Source organism: Hoplias malabaricus, chromosome 8, assembly GCF_029633855.1.
Source record: "Hoplias malabaricus isolate fHopMal1 chromosome 8, fHopMal1.hap1, whole genome shotgun sequence".
Lineage (NCBI taxonomy): Eukaryota > Metazoa > Chordata > Actinopteri > Characiformes > Erythrinidae > Hoplias > Hoplias malabaricus.
The window spans coordinates 8,503,012-8,524,817 of NC_089807.1; the positions used below are offsets into that span (position 1 = coordinate 8,503,012).

The following is a 21,806-nucleotide window of genomic DNA, read 5'->3' on the forward strand; positions in this document are numbered from 1 at the left end:
CAATCGAGACCTGACTCCCACAGAGGAAAACCTGGAGTTAGGGATTGTCAGAAGACAGGGTATCGGCGGCTCCGTGTTCACACGGTGGGGTTTGTGTGTGTAGAACTGAGGACAGATAGAAGAGAGCAAGGCCATGTGAGGCCTTAAATGTCAACAGCAGGATTTTGTGTCTAATGTGTTGTGTTACTAGGAGCTACTGAAGCTGGTGGAGGACAGGGGAGATATGAGCAGATTTCTTAGTGTGTGTTAAGTCTTTGGCTGCAAAGTTTTGAATGTACTGAAGAGGGTGCTAGAAGGTAAGACATAGAACAGGGAATTACAGTTATCTAATCGTGAAGTAATGAATTAATCGGTATCTCAGCATCTTTACAGGAAAGCAGATGGAAAAATGGAACACGGTCCACTCTGTGAGACACTCCTCCCTCGTTGGTCCACCTTGTAGATGTAGAGTCAGAGACAGTAGCTCATCTGTCGCTGCACAGTGTGTGTCGCTCGTCCTCTAGTCCTTCATCAGTGACACAGGACGCTGTCGGCTGGATGTTTTTGGTCGGTGGACTGTTCTCGGTCCAGACACTGAGGGGTTTAAAAACTCCAGCAGCCACTGCTGTGTCTGATCCACTCTACACCTGCACAACACACACTAACACACCACCACCACGTCAGTGTCACTGCAGCGCTGAGAATGATCCACCACCACATCACACCTGCTCTGTGGGGGTCCTGAGCGCAAATAAACCAACACCTCTAGTAAGTTGAGCAATGTTTTCTGATATTTTAATTGGCAAATGTTATAAGAAAGCCATTTTTAAAGTTACAAAATACATGGAAGGTGCAACAGACACGTTAGATGCAGAATAAAAGGTGTCGATGTATGCAATGTACACTGTACAATAATAGTGCAGTGGGCAAAACTCCCTTTAAGACAAGTACAATGGCATCTGTGGCCAATTTAGACCCAAATTTACTGGACAAACTGAGAGCATGCAACACAGTTTTGCTCATCTAAACAATCGTTGCATTATGGCAGTGACATGTTCTTCACCGAACTGATGCAAGCTACATCTGTAGAAATGAAGCAGAACAGTGGCTGGTCTACGAGGATGAAAACCAGGGAAAGCACATGTACATGTTTCCACTCGTGTAAATTAAAACAAAAATTTTGCAGCCCGCTTTCTATGAAATCCTTTTTTTTTTTTTTTTAAAACAACACTGAAGTGAGGACGTAGATACTTCAGTATAAGACTTAAAACCAAGAATACGTAAATACAGGCCGCAGGCGTCCACTGCATATAAAGTAAGGCATTTGTCACATTGTCTCTTCCCCGTTCATTGGCAATCGAAAAGAAATAAAAGTGTGGGACAGAGAGGATGGTTCTGGATGGAAACAAGAGAAGGGACGCTTTCTCGTCTTTCTACTTAGTACTTACCGCACGAATATGAACTTGCATGCATTTTACACCAGACAGCACCACGGCCGTCGCTGTACACGTATTTACAACCAGAGGCTTCCGCTGGTCGGTAGAAAATGTGCATGATCAAGGATTAAAACAGACAGGGTGCACCCTTTGGTTTGTAAAGAAAACAAAATGAAATTAAAAACAAATTTAAATGGTGTACATTTAAAACACAACTAAAACGATGTTGTTTACCGCTTCACGTTCTACTGCTGGATCAAGTATTGCGTAAGGTAGGGGGCGCTGAAGAGACAGGAACATGATGTGCTCTGCAGCTTCTTAAAGTGACGTAGAAGTTTTCACAAAAGGTCTAAAAGGTACATTATCCCAAAACATTCCCAAACTCTCCAAAAATCCGCTTAATAACAAGCCTCGAGGGGTTAATCACGCCAGCTGGACATTTCGGTTTGACCACTTTGGCTTGCTCTGACCTCAAAAGCACTACACTCTTGCATTTAGGACTTTCACTCTTAAGCCTGAATTACAGGGGGGAGAGAGAGAGAGAGAGAGAGAGAGAGAGAGAGAGAGAGAGAGAGATGACGGAGTGAAGGGGCAAAAGGGACAGAAGAGAATAAAAATGAAAAGGGACAGAAGAGAAAATTGGGAACAGAGAGAGAGAGAGAGAGAGAGAGAGAGAGAGAGAGAGAGATGACGGAGTGAAGGGGCAAAAGGGACAGAAGAGAATAAAAATGAAAAGGGACAGAAGAGAAAATTGGGAACAGAGAGAGAGAGAGAGAGAGAGAGAGAGAGAGAGAGAGGGGAGAAAGAGAGAGTGAGAGAGGGGAGAGAGAGAGAAAGAGAAAGAGAGAGTGAGAGCGAGAGAGTGAGAGAGGGGAGAGAGAGAGAAAGAGAAAGAGAGAGTGAGAGCGAGAGAGTGAGAGAGGGGAGAGAGAGAGAAAGAGAAAGAGAGAGTGAGAGCGAGAGAGTGAGAGAGGGGAGAGAGAGAGAAAGAGAGAGAGAGAGAGAGAGAGAGAGAGAGAGAGACAGACAGAGAGAGAGAGACAGAGACAGAGAGACAGAGAGAGAGAGGTTGTTGGATAACACTATTGCTGGTGTACGTTTCATAACGACTGTTTAAAACAAAAATGAGCAGATCCCTGTAATAACAACTATGCTTTCAGCTCACCCACAATAAATAACTTGAGAAGCAGAAATAGTACAGCTCGCCAAGTACAAGGCACACACAAACACACAAGGTTAATGTCGTGGGGTGAAAGGGAAAAGTCTGAAACACTGTGATGGACGTGTACAGGACACAGTTCTCTGGGGTTCTCCAGTGGAATCCGGTTCTTCTTTTTTTTTTTTGGTGCCGTGCATTTGTGCGCAGTCCAGTTTGAATCGATGACCCAAGACTGAAGAAAGGGGGATAAATTAAAAATCTGTTTGTTGATCTGTTTGTTTAAAATCAGTTCTTATCCTGAGTTGCTAAAAACATCAACATAATGATTAGGTTCCAGGCTGCGCTTTGAATCTTCTGAATCTAAAATCAAAGCTAATTTCCCTCCAGGAAATAAACTAGACGCAAGGGCATCGCATCTGTCACTGGAACTACAGTAGCTTCTTAAAGCTCAGCATTACAGATGTGTCAATTTTGATGTAGACTGCATGTATGTGGTCTAATTAAGGGTGTCTTAATTACAGCTTTAAATTAGCAGCTCTAAATCATAACTGCTTTTTAACTTAACATTTGGCGTACATACATCTGCGCTACTACAGAAATAAGACTTCCAAAGAAGAATAAATAATAGATGACGTCCTGAAGTCAGCACGCTGAGGTGCAAGGCCGCAGGAACATGATATGAGACGGCTTCAAAGACAAACGAAAGGAGGGTGTTGGGAAACGGGGCAGAAGACGGATTTGGGACCAATGAGATAAATACAGACGAAGGAGACGACACGGGCGAAGTATGAACGCTACTGCATCCTTCTCCCAGTGTCAGTGATGCGAGAGATTGACCTCTGAACATTTCCCTTCGTCACCATCTTGTCTCCCAATGTGTCCGTCAGATTAGTGGGTGTCCACAGACATGGAAGTATCCCAGACACCCCCTCCCCTGGATTAAATCACGTCATGAGTGTGTTCCGATGTGGGCAGCAGCCTGAGGGATGAATGGTGGTCAGTTCTTGGTTTCTGAATCAAATCGCTCACTTCCAGGCGTCATGTAGTGGCCGCTCCGGTGAAGCTCGTGCCCGGGACGAGGCTCAGGGGGAGGTGGAGGCAGAGGCGTGGAACTTGACGAAGGCGATGGCGGCGAGCTCCTTGCAGAACTCCTCCAGAACGATCACTCCCTCCAGCAACGTCATGTGATCAATACTGAGGGAGCAAAGGAAACACAGTGAGAATAACAGCCACATAATAATTCAATATAATGCAGAATGTACAAAAGCATTGCCAGCTGGTGCTGTACAGATCCTCCTCCTTTTCTGAGAAGGCTTTACGAGCGGTGAGGAAGAAGCTCCTGTTGTGTTTATAATCTACGAATCCTGCGGGTAATTTTACAACAGTTCCAGACACTGACATTTTCTGACAGAATACTTCAGCTCATTCCCATCGCTAGATTTGTTTCCATTGCTACAAGAACTAAACCCAGGTGTGTCGAGGAAACTTGAGCCTGGCGCTGTGTGACTGTGGATTCCATGAAACTAGTCTCCACTCTACAGCCCGGACTTTCACTAGAGATGGGCCTGATCCGATCCTATATCAGTGTCAGGTCCAACATTTCCATCATTCACTCGTCGGGTATCGAACGAACAGCGTCGGCCCACTCGTCGATCCATATTCCATTCCGCAGCATGCGCTGGATCATTACCTGACCGTAACGGTACACGTCACTGATCCACATTCCGTTCCACGTCTTACCATGAACCCACAGTAAATTCAGTCCTTAACCGTGAGGCCTTGAGGCACTGTCCACACGACTGTTGTCGTTACAGCATTGTAAGTCACTGAGGACAGGTTTTTGAAAAATGCTCTACAAGGAGATTTTTGAAAGCTGTGATTTCTGTTCAGAAAATATAACACCAGCATCAGTGATCTTCTTGTTCATTTTATTTAAAAATAAACACTAGACGATCTAACACCAAAGAACAAATACATTTTGTTAATTTTAAGAATTAAATTTACTTATTTATTCAGTGTAACAGGTTAAAACACGTGAAGTTTAATGTAGCTACGAGCAGCTCTTTGGAGTTTTATAAACACACTAACGCCACAAAATGTCTCCCCACCACTTCCCTTCACACTCAGGTGAAATAAGACGTATTCAGCTGTGCTCCTCTCTCTGTGAGATATAATACACAAATGCAGCTTGTGAACTAACTAATGGTTAGTCGAGGCTCTGGGCAACACTCATGGTGTTGTGCCAAACACAACCCCAGAAACTCACACAAACGGAGCATGTTCCCGTCTTATTTCCCATTATTCAGCTACGGTTCGCACTGAAGAACCTACTGTTCTTTGGTTCCCACTAGGAACTGATTTTTCTGGTTCTCAAACCAGTTTAAGTCGGTGGAAACATGCCGAACAGTTCCAAATTTAGTTCACGAACTGGAATGTGAAATATGTCTGAACTAACAACAGATGGTGTTGTAGCGCCACCTTAAGTTCTCTCTGTGAAATATGGCTGATCTAACAGTTCCTACTCGCACATGCGCCTTTCAACATTAGGAGTCAGTCAGTCAGTCAGTCAGCAAAAACGCCTCTTCTAGGCTGCCCCCGGTAGACAGTCCGTCAAATCTGAAGAAAGCCTAAATCTGAAGTAAAGGCATTTTTTCTAGGAACTGATCGCTGGAAGTTAAAGGTGATTACACAGGAAAAAATATAATAAATTACATATGTTTTACTTCATACCTGTACCGAGAACTAATAGAACGACCCTCGTACACTAGACACTGGAACACTAAGGCATATCATATGCCATTCAGCAACATAAACATTAGTGAGGTCAGGTGCTGATGTTGAATGATCCCAAAGCTGCTGAATGGAACTCCATCAAACGAGAGAACAACGCACCACTGCTCCAGAGCCCAGTGCCTGTGGGATTAACCTTGACCAACCTGATTAACCTTGGTGACGTCAGGCGCACTCTTCAGTAAGTGTCCTGTTGTTATTCAGTTCTCTTTTGGAGACGGTACAAGCTATGTCACACATTAAACACTCCTGCCAGAAGAGATGTTCACAAAGTTTTGGATATGTAGTGTATACTAAATGGGCCATAGAGCCATGAGTGTTGGGAGAATAGTGGCAAAACATCTGTGGTACCTCAAGCCCTCAGGCTCCAGTCCGAGCAGCCTCTTCCTCACCAGCAGCAGTTTCGGAGTGAAGTCTGGGATACGGTGGATCCTCAACATCAAGTCTCCAACCACCTGACACATCCAAGGAACATTAGGAGTGTGTTATGACCAAGGAAAGTGAAGCATGTGGATTAGAGCGAAAGAGCTCAGGTCCAGTCTACAAAAAGAAACAGGTTTACCCTGACTATGACAGAGAAGAGGGATCTGCAGCCGGGCGCCAGGTTGATGTAGGGATCCAGCAGATACTCGTGTAAATGAGGATGAGGCAGCAGCGACAGCTTCGACAGCACTGATGTCACCTGTAGGTTTACGTCGTAGGGCTGGAGGGAAGGGACAGAAAGAACAGACTCAGCTCCAGCAGTTACAGGATATACACATCAACACAGACGGCTGGTGATTATTACTGGAATATACGTATACATCTATATATTCATGGGTTGCAGTGACGGACTGTGTCTCTCCGCTCTTCTCTCTGAATCCGAGTGAGGTATTCACACAATCTTCAGTCGTCGTCTTATTTCACTGCTGTGTTGTTGTAGTGTGTAAGAGACGACAGACACCAGCCAGACCCCGTGCTCTGAGAGTGAACAGATTCTTGGAGGATGATGGTTTATAGCGACTGTCAGTCTAAATTATTCCTCTGGTTTGGCTTGAAGTTTAATAAAGCTGTTTCTTAAGGCCGTATTCCAAATGTCTCCCTACACCCTCCATAGGGCACAGTCATAAAATAAAATAAAAGGTTAGTGTGCTTTATATATCGAGGATAACTAAGTGTTTTGAGTTTCCCCTCACGAATAAGCGTCTAATTACAGTCTGGGTGCAGTATTAAATATTTTATTATCTGTGATGTGCACTATGTAGGGAGTACGTTGCTACATTGGGACACGGCCCGAGTTCTTCTCCTGACTGACACAGACAAACAGAGCTCTGTTTACAAATGTGATGTGGATAAACGGGTCAGGGATCTATACTTTCATTTTAACATCTAAACGAGAGCTGAAACAATAAAACAATTTTAAATATCACGGTTATATTTGAGTCGTGTTTTCGTTACCTTCTTCTTCTCATTATTTAACACATATTTTACCTTAACCCTTCTATTAAAAGCAACAAATTGTAAAAATTAGAATGTAGCCATCAGTTAAGAAGTGGTACTTCATGACAATGATAAAAAATTAAATCACAAACATATGTTTTATTTAAAAAACCATTACGACTGTAAATTAACTGTTATTAAACGTTATGTTATCATCAAGCTCAGGACATCGGAGAGCATATCAGTTATTAAATAAGAGACATAAACACAGCAAACCCACAGACGCACCTGATCCAGGATACGACCCATTCTGTCGAACAGTACTTTGAGAAAGTGTCCTTCGAAAAAAGGACTGTCCAGGTTACACTTCTCAAGGGGCTTTGGACTGCTTCGCCAATCCCACCTCTGGCAGATGCCACAGTAGTCACGAAACTGTGTACGCACATACGGACAATAACAACCAATCTCAGCAGGTTAAAACTTGGATTAACACAGGCATGGGTTTCTGTATCTGTTTAAGTCATGGGACATTCATTGGTGAAGTAACTGAACTGCAAGGTACTACTCACCTGTCTGTGTGCATCTCTCAGGTAGGTGTCGTAGCCAGTGCCTTCAACCTGGTAGGAGGATTTGGCCTCATCTGGGACCAAGCACAGGAAACTGAACACAAAAACAATGTGAAAGAGGGCATAAGCTACACAATGAGAAGAGATCACAGTCCCACTGCTTCACACCCCAATGCCCAGTTCAGGGCGGTGGTGGATCCGGAGCCTACCCGGAATCACTGGGCGCAGGGCGGGAACACACCCTGGAGGGAGTGCCAGTTCTTCACAGGGCGACACACTCACACCTACGGACACTTTTGAGTCAGCAAACCACCTACCAACGTTTCTTTTTGTAGCGTGGGAGGAAACCGGAGCACCCGGTGGAAACCCACACAGACACAGGGAGAACACACCACACTCCTCACAGACAGTCACCCGGAGGAAACCCACGCAGACACAGAGAGAACACACCACACTCCTCACAGACAGTCACCCGGAGGAAACCCACGCAGACACAGGGAGAACACACCACACTCCTCACAGACAGTCACCCGGAGGAAACCCACGCAGACACAGGGAGAACACACCACACTCCTCACAGACAGTCACCTGGAGGAAACCTCCAGGTCCCAGGAGCTGTGTGACTGTGACACTACCTACTGCACCACCGTGCCGCCCCACGGGAATTTACATTTAAAAATTATAATTGATATAGTTTTTTAAAAAATGGCAAATCACATTTACAGTGAAATTATTACAAGTGACATGCATCATGTATCTCATTTATCTGCCTGTCCCTCCTTGCAGTAACTCAGTATCACCCCTAGGGGGTACACACCCCCACTTTTGGAACCACAGATGCTGAGCTGCTAAGCAAATGTTCCCTTATGGATTAGAGTGAAATGCAGAAACTGCTCACAAACCTGTTTACAATTTTGTGGACTTCTGTTTTCCCATCAGGCTTGGTATGCTCTGCGCTCTGTGGGGGAGAGCAGCTCAGCCAATCAGGACTAGGGAGCCTGGTGTCTGGGGACAGGTCTGAGAACAGTGGGTCCTCTTCTAAATCACTGCGAGAGAGCAACAGGAAAGTGAAAACGTGACTCAATGCGTACGGCCGGACATCATCTTCACTGTGAACATTAATGTAATCCAGAAATATGCAGATTGTCAATAGCTCATAAGTTATGAATAGACAATGCTTTATTATAACATGATAATATACAAACATCGGCCATAAAATCACGCCCACCTTCTTGTTTCTGCATTCACTGTCCATTCTCTCAGCTCAGATACAGGAGCACTGTGTAGATCTAGAGTTCCAGACTGTCCATCTATTGTGCTTCAAAATTCGTTAGCCCCCTGTCACTGTTTTTAAGTGGTGGTGGTTGTGTTATTGTGTGTTTCACTGGTGCGAGTGGATCAGACACAGCAGTGCTGCAGGAGTTTGTAAACCCCTTACTGCTGGACTGAGAACCAAAAACATCCACTTCCCAAATGATACCTGCTCGTTTATGGTCCTGCAGGGGTTTAAGGAGCAGAACTATATATTCATTGGACAGTGAGGTGGCCATAATGTTATGGCTGATCAGTGCATGGTGAGTTTTATTCAGATATAATCTAATGCACCTGATCTGGCTTATTTTTAACTGTGTATAGATAATCTGAATCACAGTGATACTGCTTCTGCATTTTATTCATGACAAAATCTATTATAACTGTTTAAACAAATTCATCAAAAACGACTATCAGAACTTTTAATCGACATAATCTTGTCTATTCCGATTATGTCAACTTTTTTTTTTATTCTGTTATGTCCCCACTGTGTGTTCATGTCTCTTTAAAACCACGCTACCAAGCTGTAGTCGCATGATTCTGCCCCCCATCTGCCACATGGAGGAGAACCTAAATGCAGAGGCAGACCGAGCGACTCGAGCAGCTCGTACCAAAGAAAAAAAACAGCGTCTGTGGTTTGGACGTGCTGTGTTTTGACTTTAAGCTGACACTGAACCAAAAGAAGACAAATATAAACACTGAGAAAAGAGTTACAGCCAGAGCACAATCACACACCAATTCTAAACCGTGCTCAGAAAACCAGAGAGGAACAAGCTCCCAGTGACATTAGAGAAACTATCCCAGCTTTAAAACTGGAGCGTATTTACAGCACAAGCCTCGTCACTGAACTCTGAGGGTCATAAACACAACAACAAAAGAATCATTCATTAATCGTAATCGTGGTCAAATGTATAATTAATCGTGATATTGATTTGGGCTCATATCGCCCAGCGATATCATGTTTCCCCATTTGAGGAGTTTACACACCTCTATACTCTCACTGACTGCTCAACATTAATTTTCTGAAACTATCATTTCAAAAAACATTGAAGAACAAGGTGTAAGTATGCAGAGCAACAGGTAAACCACCGTCTGTAACTGTAGGACACCAAAGCCCTCCTGTATGGTCAGTGGAGTCAATTTAAACCACACAGCAAAGCTACTGTCACAATTAAAATGACTCAATATATTAATGTATTAAGTGTTTCCAAACTTCTACATTAGCCTCAGCGCAAAACCAAAGCACAACATTTCAGACACTGGAGAGGTCCTTTTCCTCCAGCTACATTTAAGATCAAGGACCCATCTCCTCAAATAAACCAGAGACCGCTGTGGTTCGGTTTTATTGGCATCACTGACACTATCAGATCATATTCTTTGTTGGCAGAACCCTTCTTGGCGGCGGAGTGCTCTTACACGGCGTCGTGCGGCTGCCCGTTCTCCATGTGCTCCCGCTCCTCCCGTTCCTCTCGCTCCTCTTGCGCCTTGTTCTCGGTGTAGTTGCGCTCGTCCAGGCTGCGCAGCACCAGGTTCTGCAGGATGTGCTGACACGGCTTCTGCAGCAGCTGCTCGAACAGCCGCAGCGTCATGATGCTGATCTGCGCACAGAAAAAAATACATCACTTACACCTTAAACTTCTCAGTGTCCATTCACTTCTCTCCTTACAATAACTCAGAGAGACACTTTCAACACTGACACCGCCTTAAATGTGTTTCAAAATGAAGCTGTGACTGTTTTAAAGTCAACTCTCCAGTGCCACATCTCCGCCTGCTAAAAATCCACAACGATCTGGACATAGAAAGTCACATTGCGGCACTAAACTGAAACATTATTGACGCTAATAATGATCATATTAGAAAAATATAAAAGGTGCGATTTATTGGGAATTAACTGGCTACAAAAAAACATTAGCACCTAATGCTAAGAGCTTCTCGTATGAACAGAAACCACGCTCCTGCCCTGGGGGTCTTTCTCTCCTCAGGGCTATAGACACCCAGGCATGGGGAGCAGTGGAACTGTGTTCTCTGGAAAAATGGAGCTCCACCCACTGCATCTGGGGTGATCCAGGACTAATCATCCAGCACCAGCACCTGACTTTACTAACGTTCTTGTGGCCGAGTGCTGTCAAATTCCTCACAGAAAAATGTCCCAACGTCTATAAAGGTGTGTACCTCGTCTGAGAGGTGGTCGCAGTGCCCTATGAGCCGGTGTCTCAGTGGAATCTGGGTAATGGCAGCGGGCGTCTCAGGACCAACTTCTTCTCCTAAAAGGAAGTAGACCGTCTCCTGCAGCAAAGCCTCAGACGTCACCTGCCGGATGATTCTGTTCAGCAGAGCCGTGGAGGTCAGGATACCCACCTCTGACCTGGGGGGGGGGGGGGGGGGTGGGTTAGAGAGAGGAGTGACGGAGAGAATGGGGAACAGAGTGAGGGAAAGAAAGAAAACAAAGAGAAACAGAAAACGGATTCAAAAACAACAGAGAGAGAGAGAGAGAGAGACATATACAGAGGGAGAGACAGAGAGAGACTTATACAGAGAGAGAGAGAGAGAGAGAGAGAGAGAGAGAGAGAGAGAGAAACTAAAGTGTGTGTGTGTATAAATAACTTTTCAGGAGCAGGAAATCACTGAATTTCTCTGAATGTAACTGTAAAAATAAACCACAGATAAAGCCATTTATACCCAGTACAGCTCAGAATCTTATTGTGATATGTCACGTGAGTACTGAGGACACTCAGACAGCGCCAGGAGAATGAGGGGGAGGGGGGAGATACAGCTCTCGCAGCCAATGGCGATACAAGTTAAATAAACTGATTTTTCAGCTCTTCATTGGTCATTTTGATATTAGCCGCTATGAACAGACAGAGATTAAAGCCCACATTTAACTCGTGTAAAAAAGTACATACACACGTGTGTGTGTGTGTGTGTGTGTGTGTGTGTGTGGTCACTTACGTTTGCATTAGCTGCGGCTCCATCACAGCCACAAAGAAGCGCTCTCTCACTGATCGAGCTAATGCTGCAGCGGCCGTCTACGGGGAAACAGAAGTAATCAGTGAACAACACAAACCTAAAGGATATAACTCTTTCTATTCAGGACAGATCACATAATTATTCCACATTAAATGGTGAAGGAGGTGCCTCTACGAACAATTAAAGTTGTGTGGGAAATCTGTTTGAGGTCAATTTTAGCTGTCGTTTGTTTTTTTTCCATCACCTTAAAACACAGATTAAAGCCTTTAATACCAGCTTCCTGATTCTATTTTAGCAATATGTTATCACATTTATCATTCAATTCTCTAAACTTTGTGTTTAAAGAGTGAGGGTTGGTCAGGGATGAAACTGACCAAGAGGAAGGAAGGAAGGAAGGAAGGAAGAAAGGAAGAAAGAGAGAGAGAGAGAGAGAGAGAGAGAGAGAGAATTATGGCTCAAAACCAGTCTCTAAGGGGAACAGTGGGCTTTGGAAACCACAGCAACGGTTGTTGTTGTTTGGGACTGAACACAGCTCCGTCATCAGTTCAGACAGATCAGTAGAGTTTGTTCCTTCCTTGTTGCAGCGTCCAGCTCTCGCTGGATTCTTTCGTCGGCCACCGATCCAAGGAGCGTTCGAACCTCTTCAAAAGACCACGGCGTCATTTTACGAGCTGCCGTCGTGAGTCGGATAAAAACAAACGTGATCTCTGCTGCAGCTGGAGATTTTACAGATGGAGAGTTGGTGCTGGTCGTCTGCGTCGCGTGGCGTAGAGTGACGACTCTCTCTGGACGATCAGCGCTCTGCAAGGTTTACACGCCACGGTTTAGTCCCTACTCGACTCGCTCTGAACCACGAGAGAACAGCCACTAAACGAGAACCCGCTTCCAGAACCAGGACCAAAGTTACGTAACAGAAAATCAAAACATCCGAGTCATGCTGGAATGAGTAGACTAGGAAATATGAAAAGTGAAAAAGCGAGAGAAAGACAGACAGCGAGGGACACAGAGACACAGTGAGCGAGTACAACAGCTCTAAACTGGTTTTGTTCTGCATTCCTCTTTACCTTCTGGGCCTCCTTGATCAGCTGATCACAGTAGTCCAGCCAAGACAGGAAGGAAATGAGTGCTCTCTTCCCAACAAAAGCAGCAGCATCCTCCTTCAGGTTATAGACATCCAGCCTGTAAGGAAGACCCTTTTCACTCATTTACATCTGCTCCTGTTTGTATTCAAAAAACAACAGCGCTCTTGACAAACCCTGACTTACCCCCAGTTGACGGACTCCACAGTCTCAATGTCCAGAGGATCCATGGACTGTGGAAGGGCCTTGTAGAAGGCAGCGAGGCGGTCTGTAAGCAGCTGACACAGCTCTGTGCTCTCTGTTACACTCTTAGCCGCTGCAGCTTCAGGTAAACTGACCAGCAGCATCAGTCCCTCACACGCCTTCACCACGATTCGGCCGTCCTGAGAGAAAGAAAACGAATCTGGTTCAAATGGGACGTTATTTAACATGAAGAGGCTTGTCCTTTCGTTTTGTCCCACACAGAAGCAGCCTAGGCCTTAAAGGAACACTAGGTAAGATTTAGATCATTTGCTTCTGGTGCTCTCCCTAATGTAATCAACTTTTACGTCACTGTACTGAAATAAATGGAGGACAGAGGGTGGCGTTTTCTTGCCCTCCTCCAAGAGTTACATAGTGCAGTTTCAGCAGTGCTGAGCCTGGAGTATCAAAACAAATGCCCTTTCTCCCTGTTAAAGCTCAGTGGAGCATCACAATGATTTTGAAGTTGTAAATTTAAGGTAAAAACATTACGTATTGTTTCTTTAATGCCTTTACCACATGCATTGGGCAGTTAAAAGTGTGTTTTTTATTGCATAGATATCCACAGCAGGACACTCAGCATCCTCTAAAATACAGAGCATAATTGGAACTGGGGAACATCAACATTCTTCATCATCATCTTTGCCGCTTAATCCATTACAGGGTCATGGACTGGGGAACATCTTAAAGGAATACAATGTAAGAAGTGTCTTTATTGTCTCCTGAGCACCCCCTACCTGCTGCTGAGTGTTATTCATGTTTACAATACAGTCGTAAAATCAAAATCAAGTCTCACACACACACACCTCTCTATCTCTCTCTCTCTCTCTCTCTCTCTCTCTCCGAGTGATGTTTACAAAATTAGTGAACGGCTCTCTGGGCTCCAGCTGATGTTGAGCCAGGGGAATGTGTGAATCGAATAAAATAATTGTGACTACATGATAAAACCCATATATCCCTCATAATACACACTAGACCATGTTATTACAACCATATAAGGTAACTCTGGTGGTACACTTGCCATAATAACCACAGCAACCAACAGTAAAGCACTTATTACCAGAGTAAGTGTCTAATGCTAAAAACTGAGCTAATTCGGCTAAAGTTAGCAGGCGCTAGCCCTCGCCCTCGTTCATCAGTAACTCTCAAAACCTGATTATAACACTATCCTCAACTGTCCTCATTCTCTCTCTCTCTCTCTGCTGTTTAATGTCCGTACCGGGAATACCGAGATAGATACTTCTTGTAGCTAGGCAACCATCCACATGTAAGCTATGTGCCGTGAAGTGTTACTCATTTCTCGCGAGAGTCCTCCACCCCGTGATTCAGGAGTTGCTTAGTGCAGTAACCAGAAGAGGACCCAGCGTAGCCCCAACAGAGGCTCTGTTCTCCCTGTTACAGCTCAGTGGAACGTCACAATCATTTAGAAGCTGTAATTTTAAGGTAGAAATACTACACAGTGTTCCTTTAAGTTTCACCAAAAAGCACACCACACACCCAATTTAGCATCAACACCCTGATCCCAAATCAGAAAGAATAACCGGGACGACTCACTGGACTTTTGGTGAGGTTGAGCAGGGAGCTGACCAGGTTGTAGTTGCTGCTACTGTTAGAAGAGCCGCAGGCCCCCTCGGCAGAACTGCTGGCGTTAGACGCCGCACCATCCAGACTCTTCTGTTGCCCTGTGTCTGGAGAGGACAGATCCGCTTTTAAACCTTCGGCGCCTGGTTCCTTACCGTCTCCTCGTTTTCCCTTATTCTGTGGACCAAATAAATACATAGATATGTTGTTAATCCTACCACACAATATCTGTGTTAATAGAGACATAAAATGGTCAGCGCCAGGATTAACATCGCTGATGATCTGGTTACAGTTGAGGAGTGTGAATATATCCGGCAGTAAGTGAACTGTCAGTTCTTGAAGTTGATTTTGATGTTCAGAATCAGGATCAGAATCACTTTGACAGGGACCACATTGTGATGTTCATGACGTTTTGGGTAGAAAACTCATGTCTTCTGCTGTGTTTCCGCGGTGTGGTGGTTAGAGGAAGGACCACCGTTGAACAATGACAAAGTCATGGGCACCCAACCTCACTGATGAAGGAGGGAGTGAAGGAGAGTCCATCTGGTCCAATCCCACAGAAGAGCAACTGCAGCACACACTGCTGAAAGAGTTAATACTACTCTGACAGAAAGGGGTCAGAGCACACACAGGGCAGCACAGCTTTCAGTACAGGGGCTGAGTGCCACCCATTATTCCTCTCACACATCAACGAGACCTGGGCACCCATGTCTTGGTCACGTGTTCACTGGTTGTCCTTCCTTGGAGCACTCTTGGTGGGTATAACCACAGCAAAGTGAGAACGCCCCACAAAGGCGGCCATTTTGAAGATGGTCTGACCAAAACGCTATCAAAATTTGGCACTTAAAGGCAATGTCCGTGCCTTAAACTCACCTTTTCCTCCTTCATCAGCATCATGAACAGACTGCTCACTTGTCACAGCCTGACAGCTGATAATGACAGCACTAAGTGGATGTGTACAGACAAAAAGGCGCATGAAATCTGATCTGAGCGTTCATGGTTATGTGCACGCCCATAAAAATCATCAGGTATCTGATCTACAACCACATATGAAAATCAGATGTGTCAGTTTCAGTAACCGAGGATCAGAACGCCTGGACGCCTCCCTGGTGAGGTGTTCCGGGCTGACCAACGGGGAGGAGGCCCCGGGGCAGACCAAGAACACGCTGGAGAGACTACATGTCTCAATTGGCCTGGGAACGCCTCGCTATAACCCCGGAGGAGCTGGAAACAGTGATTCAAGGTCACGGTGTGTACAGAGCCAATCCACAATCACAACCCAGAAAGGGCGCCAGTCTATGATTAGGGCTGGACGATACGGTCAAAATCTATATCATGATAAATTTCTTAATCTCAGTCACTACGATATAATTCAGACATCGATCCGAACGATATAAAAGCAACAGGAAAAACAGCCAAGAACAAACAAGAAACTTGACATCAGCCTTAAACCTAAACTTCTCAGCTTTGTCAATATTAATATCTGTAAACTAACTTTAAAATTGAGTTCAATTAACTGATGGCAGCACCCTGTAATGACCGTTAGTCAATGACTGATGCTGTAAAGGTAAATTACATTTATTGAATTATTTTCCAGGCCTAGCTACGACAAAGATCCCATATATATCTAGACAAAACTAAACACACATACACACACAGACACTTACCTCCAGAAAGAAGTTAACCAGGTAGGGGTCCTGTTTCAGCTTGGCACAGACTATACACAGAAACTGAATCTCTTCGTTCTCTGTAGGAGCCGCCAGCACCTCCCCACACAGACGGATCAGTTTCTGAGGACACAGTGTGATCAGGCTTAGCTCTAATGCACAAAACGCAAGCAATGTACCTCAACATGTTACTGGATCTCTGGGTTAAACATAAACAAGTTAGTGCATCTGTGCAGAGGCCATTACGTTGACTGTGGGCACCACTCCACAGTGGGCACAGAGCGCTTCTGGTTCTGTGCTAGTGCATGTCTTACCTGCACAGGTCTGTGCACGTTAATGTGAGGCAAGAGAGGCTGACGAATACGGCCCAGCAGTTTGGTGTAGAAGCTCAGAACCTGCTGCTTCATACCTGGAGGGCACTGAAGGAGAAATATGGATAAAATAGTAATGCCTCACTCAACATGGATAAAATATCATGGCTATTATTGCTGCCTGTTCCTCGTGGTGTGTTTTTCCTGTTTATTAAAGTGCACTCATTCTCAAAGCTCCTGGATTTTAGTGACAATGTGAAAACTACAGCTCCACTTTTTTTTTAATGTCCACTGCAAGCACAGCCAAGTGTATTCTGCTAAAGGTATAGCTTCAAAATAAACATTAAACACATTTTAAAGGATCATTTGTATAACGACTGCTTCCTGTGCTATCAGTACTGCAAAGTCCAATATCACAATAAAGATGAATAAATCCTACAGTGTGTCCTTAAACCATCTCTGTCTGACACAGACGTGATCGAAATGTACATAATCCCCATGCACTTTATACAAAACAAACACAGCTGGGCCTATAGGTAAAATACAGATTCTGCTACAAGATGCAGACCCATTTTCACTGGTTCAAAACAGGGTTTACATTTCATTTTGCATTCTAATCATCTTCATCAGGCCACGCTTTACCACTGCTCTATTCAAAACAACTGAGAAAACCCTGCTCACGTCGGCTTTGCCCAGAGTGTAGAGGGTCTCCAGGATCTTGTGATGGAGCAGATATTCCATACAGGGTCCGGTCTCCCCTGACTCCCTCTCGCCCTCCTCCTGGATCAGGATGTCCAGCATCTGCTCCAGGTGAGAGGGGATGTTGGTGTCTGTCACCGGCGCTTTGTCATCTGCAAAGGGAAGAGGGGATTACTTGTTGATACAGAAATGACAAAAACCTCACCTCTAACTACAGCCTATCACTGTTTAGCAGAGAACAGTAACCTGATCACGTAAAGACAATTGTCTGTAAATTAGTCGGACCACTCTGAAGCAAGTACACACTCACAGTAAGTGGCCGTCTGGTACGACTCAAGCCACAAACAGTGAATGTGATGAACAAATTCAAAGCCCTGGACGTCATTCACACAGCGAGTAAATGTGGCCCAACAGACCATGCTCCTAAACTGACCCGCACGCACAAAACAGGACGCTCCACGCACTGAGCAGAGGGAAAATATCATGTTCATTTTTGAAATGAAGGAATGAGACCGGGCCTGTTTCACCATGCGGCGCTGTACCACAACTCCTTCCTTCTCTTTATTCCAGATGAGCTCTATGTTAAAAGGAAGCATTAATTAAAGACTGTAACGAATATTAAAATGTAAGCAGATGTTTCTTTCACCAGCACAAATTTCCTCGGTCTCTCCCAAACTCTAGGTCTCCAAAGAGAAGACAAGCGGCACCCTAATGTCCCCACGTCCTAGACACCGGTTTGGAGCGTAGTACGGAACTCATTCTCAGCGGCCGGAGTGAAGTAAAGTTCACAATAATTCATATTCAGACAGAGTCCACAGATCAGATATGGATCGGATCTCAAAACCACATATGAACGTGGTCCAAATCTGATTTTAAAAAGTCAGATCCACACATCTGTGCCACATCTGAAGAAACAGAGTGGATTTGGGCCACTTTTACCTTCTGTGTGAACGTAGCCTTAGAGAAAGAAAACTCCCCCCAATTTTGATGAAAGGTTTGATTTATTTGGTGACGTTATAAACAGAGTAACGTACGTCAGAAAACTACAAACCATAAGTCAACACTAACACCTTAGTGTTTATATTTATGAGAAATAACCCATTACTTTCCTTTAAAGTGGTGTGAAACAGGAAACAAATCTGATCAGAACAACCTCCTCATCCTCACCTGAAGTCTCTATGTAGTAATGCGTGATAGCCTTCCAGTGGTAGACAAAGTCTTCCTGCAAGGGCAGTGATGGTGCCAGCTGCAAAGAAAGATGATCGTTCATCAACATCAGTTATGGTAAATCAGGAAATGTGGCAAGGATTGTAGCTGGAGTAAAGATACAAACCCAAAGAGAGTTTTTGCAAGAGGATTTCCACAGGTGGCACTCAGGATTTTGACACGTATCATTTGTTAGTTGAGATATATGAGGCACTGTTTTGCAGTACATATTAGTTTTACTGTTTTGGACTGAAATATAGTTTTTAAAAATACACTGATGACAGAGAAGTACATGCAGATTACAGTAAGAGAGTTCTCACTGCCAGCACTGCACTACCACGGGAAACATCCAGACGATTTGTGCTATGATCCATCACTCCCCTTAGCCCTGATCCCCAACACTGTAAAGCAATAAGGGGTGGTAGGTTTCTATACAATCCACTGTTTTACATCAAACCACTTAGTTTACGTGTGTGTGTGTGGGGGGGGGGGGGGGGGGGGGGCTCGTGGGGTTTGGACCAAAGCAGGTCACAGACGTTTCATTAAGAAACAGAACTGTGTTCCACTGTGGAGACGAGGGGGAGAATCCTATCTCTGATGGTGGCTTTCATGAGTCCGGTTAAACTACATGTGGACAAGATAAAAAAAAAAAAAAACTATTCCAGACAGCACACAGCCTCTGAAAGGAGGTAACCACCAGAAACTACTGAGCGAGGACAGCTCAATATTAGCTTTGTACTAGATGACATTAGGTAAGCACCAAATTCTGTTGTAGTTAGTGCGCCTCAGATACTACGTAGTGACCACCAGAATCCATCAAGTGTTGACCAATAGTAGTAGGTAAACACCTAAACTGTAATGGAGGGCTCTATATACTACTGAGTGCCAGAAACTATTTGGTGAGCACTAAATACTACCAGGAGAGCACCAGACACTACCAAAGGGCAAATGAGCAACTGACAGTTTCTAGTGCTCACCTGATAGTATTTGGTGCTTACTCAGATCTTTGGTCCTCAGTCTAAAAATTCTGGTGCTCACCACATAATATCATTCTGTGATACAGGGCACACCTTATTATATCTGGTACTTGCCCGATAATATTTAGTGCTCACCAGTTAATTAAATATTAATAAAATATATAAAAATAAAAGCCTGTCATATACTTGGCTTCACTGGACAGACTCCTGAGTGTGAACAGTTGGTAGGAGAACAACCTTCTTTAACGTCAGTTACAGCAGATAATAATAGAAATTGTATCCGTTATTTTGTCTAGAAAACTGTGGAAAATAATAAGGGAAGAAGCTAAAGTTATAAAGATAAAACTGTCTGACATCCGCTCAGAGCTATAGGCCCAGACAATAACAGAGAAAAGCTGCTGTTTACCTTGGCGTACATTAAATATTTATCGTTAGAAATATTATTATCCTAATGTTTCAAAGAGTCGACTAGGATATTCTGAGGTAGAGAAAATGAGCCCCGCTAATAACAAGCACCTAGCCAGGATTATAAAGCCATTTGTCTGACTAGCCTGAGGCTTATACCAATTCCATTTTCCACCTTAAAACGGTAGAATACAGGGTACAGCTGCTGTTAACGTCTATAGAAACTTCGACTGTGACGTTACAACAATAATATAGTTTATTTGTATATCCGTTAAACGTATTATTTAAGTAGTTTGAATTTTCCGTTCCACCTTAAATTGAGCAGCGGTTCCGTTGGAAAGAAGCAGAGGCGCTGCGAAAATTAAGGTGGAACTGAAATTCAAACAAGTCAAAACCACAAGCTTCTGGGTTTTTTTCCCCGCCGTACCACCTTAAATAACGTAGCTGCTCAGTTGAAGAGCTGCACCACTTAAGATGGAACGGAAAATAGCCACTACACCCAGCTCAAGTTCCTAAATGTGTTTTAAACTTTACGCTCCACCTTAAAAGACGCAGCGCTTACTTCAGGTTACGTTGGAACCGCTGCGCCTTTTAAGGTGGAAATGAAAAGTAGAAACAAGGAGCTAACTCCAGCCTGAAGTTTATAAGCTGCGTAAGGAGTTGATTTCTTGTTTAGATACGGTTTTTTTATTCTTGTCCGCCTCTAGATATTGAGGTTTTGTATAACGTCATATCTCGGCACTAATGTAAATCTAGGTATGTGAGTAAGCCATAGGCCCTGTGTCCGTCCTTACAAGCGCAGCTAAACAAAACCCGACCAGTCACACACACATTGTCTTCGCCTCGTCATGTAAACACAGCGCATTTAAACCCGTTTATAGACAGAAACCGAGTTCTTACCGCCTCCACCGCATGCTGGAGGATGGAGGTGAATTTGGAGAACATCTTGTTCTTGGACTGAAGGAGTTTTTCTCGAGAAGACCTAGAGAAATCCTCTATCTTCTTTCTGTTTCTGCCGCCGCGATCCAGATTGCAGCTTTCATACAGCGACCCTTTAAGCACTAAAATGTATCGCTTATAAAACAGAAACAACGGGGTTTCGATCTCAGGAAGCCTGAAGAACCCTGGAAACACCTGGCTGAGAATTGTCCACCTGTGCCGGTGTGTTTATCCACCTTTAGACTGATACTGTTGGGCTGAAGGCCACCGTGGCATTTCCATCGCCAAAAACCAGAGCGGTTCTACGGGGCGCCAGCAGGGGGCGACATTGAGACAAAGATCTCCTGCGTCCTCTGGTGGTGAATGTCAGGCCATTTTCAGTGGCATTTCACTTTTTAAAATAATTTAATTGAAGAAAAGTTATTGTAAACATTGATATTTTTCAAAATATACCACAGCAATATGAATCACATTAAAACACACATCTTCACATATTTCATATATACAATAAGTACCTTAATCTACATTTAAAATGCTTAAAAAATAACCTTAACAGTTAATATTCAGCAGAGCCCACGGGTCAGTAGTCTGTAGTCTTTTCAGTTTGACAGATAATTTGTTTACAAACAGTGCCTATAGAACTCTCAGATTGCTCAAGTATCATATTACAGTGGGTTTTCAGATGCTGACTGTTTTTAGAAAAGGGCTCATAAAAATTCCATACGTTATGCTTTTCATATTAGTATCAAAATTTTAACCAGCCATTACATTACAACAGCCCACTGCCCCTTCTCTCAGCTCCATTGACCAGACAGGACCCCCACAGAGCAGGTGTGATGTGGTGGTGGATCATTCTCAGCGCTGCAGTGACACTGACGTGGTGGTGGTGTGTTAGTGTGTGTTGTGCTGGTGTAGAGTGGATCAGACACAGCAGTGCTGCTGGAGTTTTTAAACCCCTCAGAGTCTGGACCGAGAACAGTCCACCGACCGAAAACATCCAGCCGACAGCGTCCTGTGTCACTGATGAAGGACTAGAGGACGAGCGACACACACTGTGCAGCGACAGATGAGCTAC

The 21,806-nt window shown here is 44.2% G+C and overlaps 1 protein-coding gene across 1 annotated transcript; it reads right to left on the reverse strand.

The window, feature by feature from the left end:
• Window positions 1-2,446: 2,446 nt before the first annotated feature.
• Window positions 2,447-21,043, reverse strand: fhip2a (FHF complex subunit HOOK interacting protein 2). Its single transcript, XM_066679812.1, has 17 exons — window positions 20,693-21,043; window positions 18,372-18,450; window positions 17,187-17,356; window positions 16,509-16,613; window positions 16,195-16,317; window positions 14,501-14,704; window positions 12,893-13,089; window positions 12,692-12,806; window positions 11,610-11,686; window positions 10,833-11,025; window positions 10,077-10,258; window positions 8,252-8,395; window positions 7,353-7,443; window positions 7,072-7,215; window positions 5,927-6,067; window positions 5,716-5,819; window positions 2,447-3,768 (listed from the first exon to the last, which is right to left on the reverse strand). Exons 1-17 carry the CDS (start codon window positions 20,735-20,737, stop codon window positions 3,657-3,659), a joined length of 2,226 nt encoding a protein of 741 aa, XP_066535909.1. The 5' UTR covers window positions 20,738-21,043; the 3' UTR covers window positions 2,447-3,656.
• Between the last annotated feature and the right edge of the window lie 763 nt (window positions 21,044-21,806).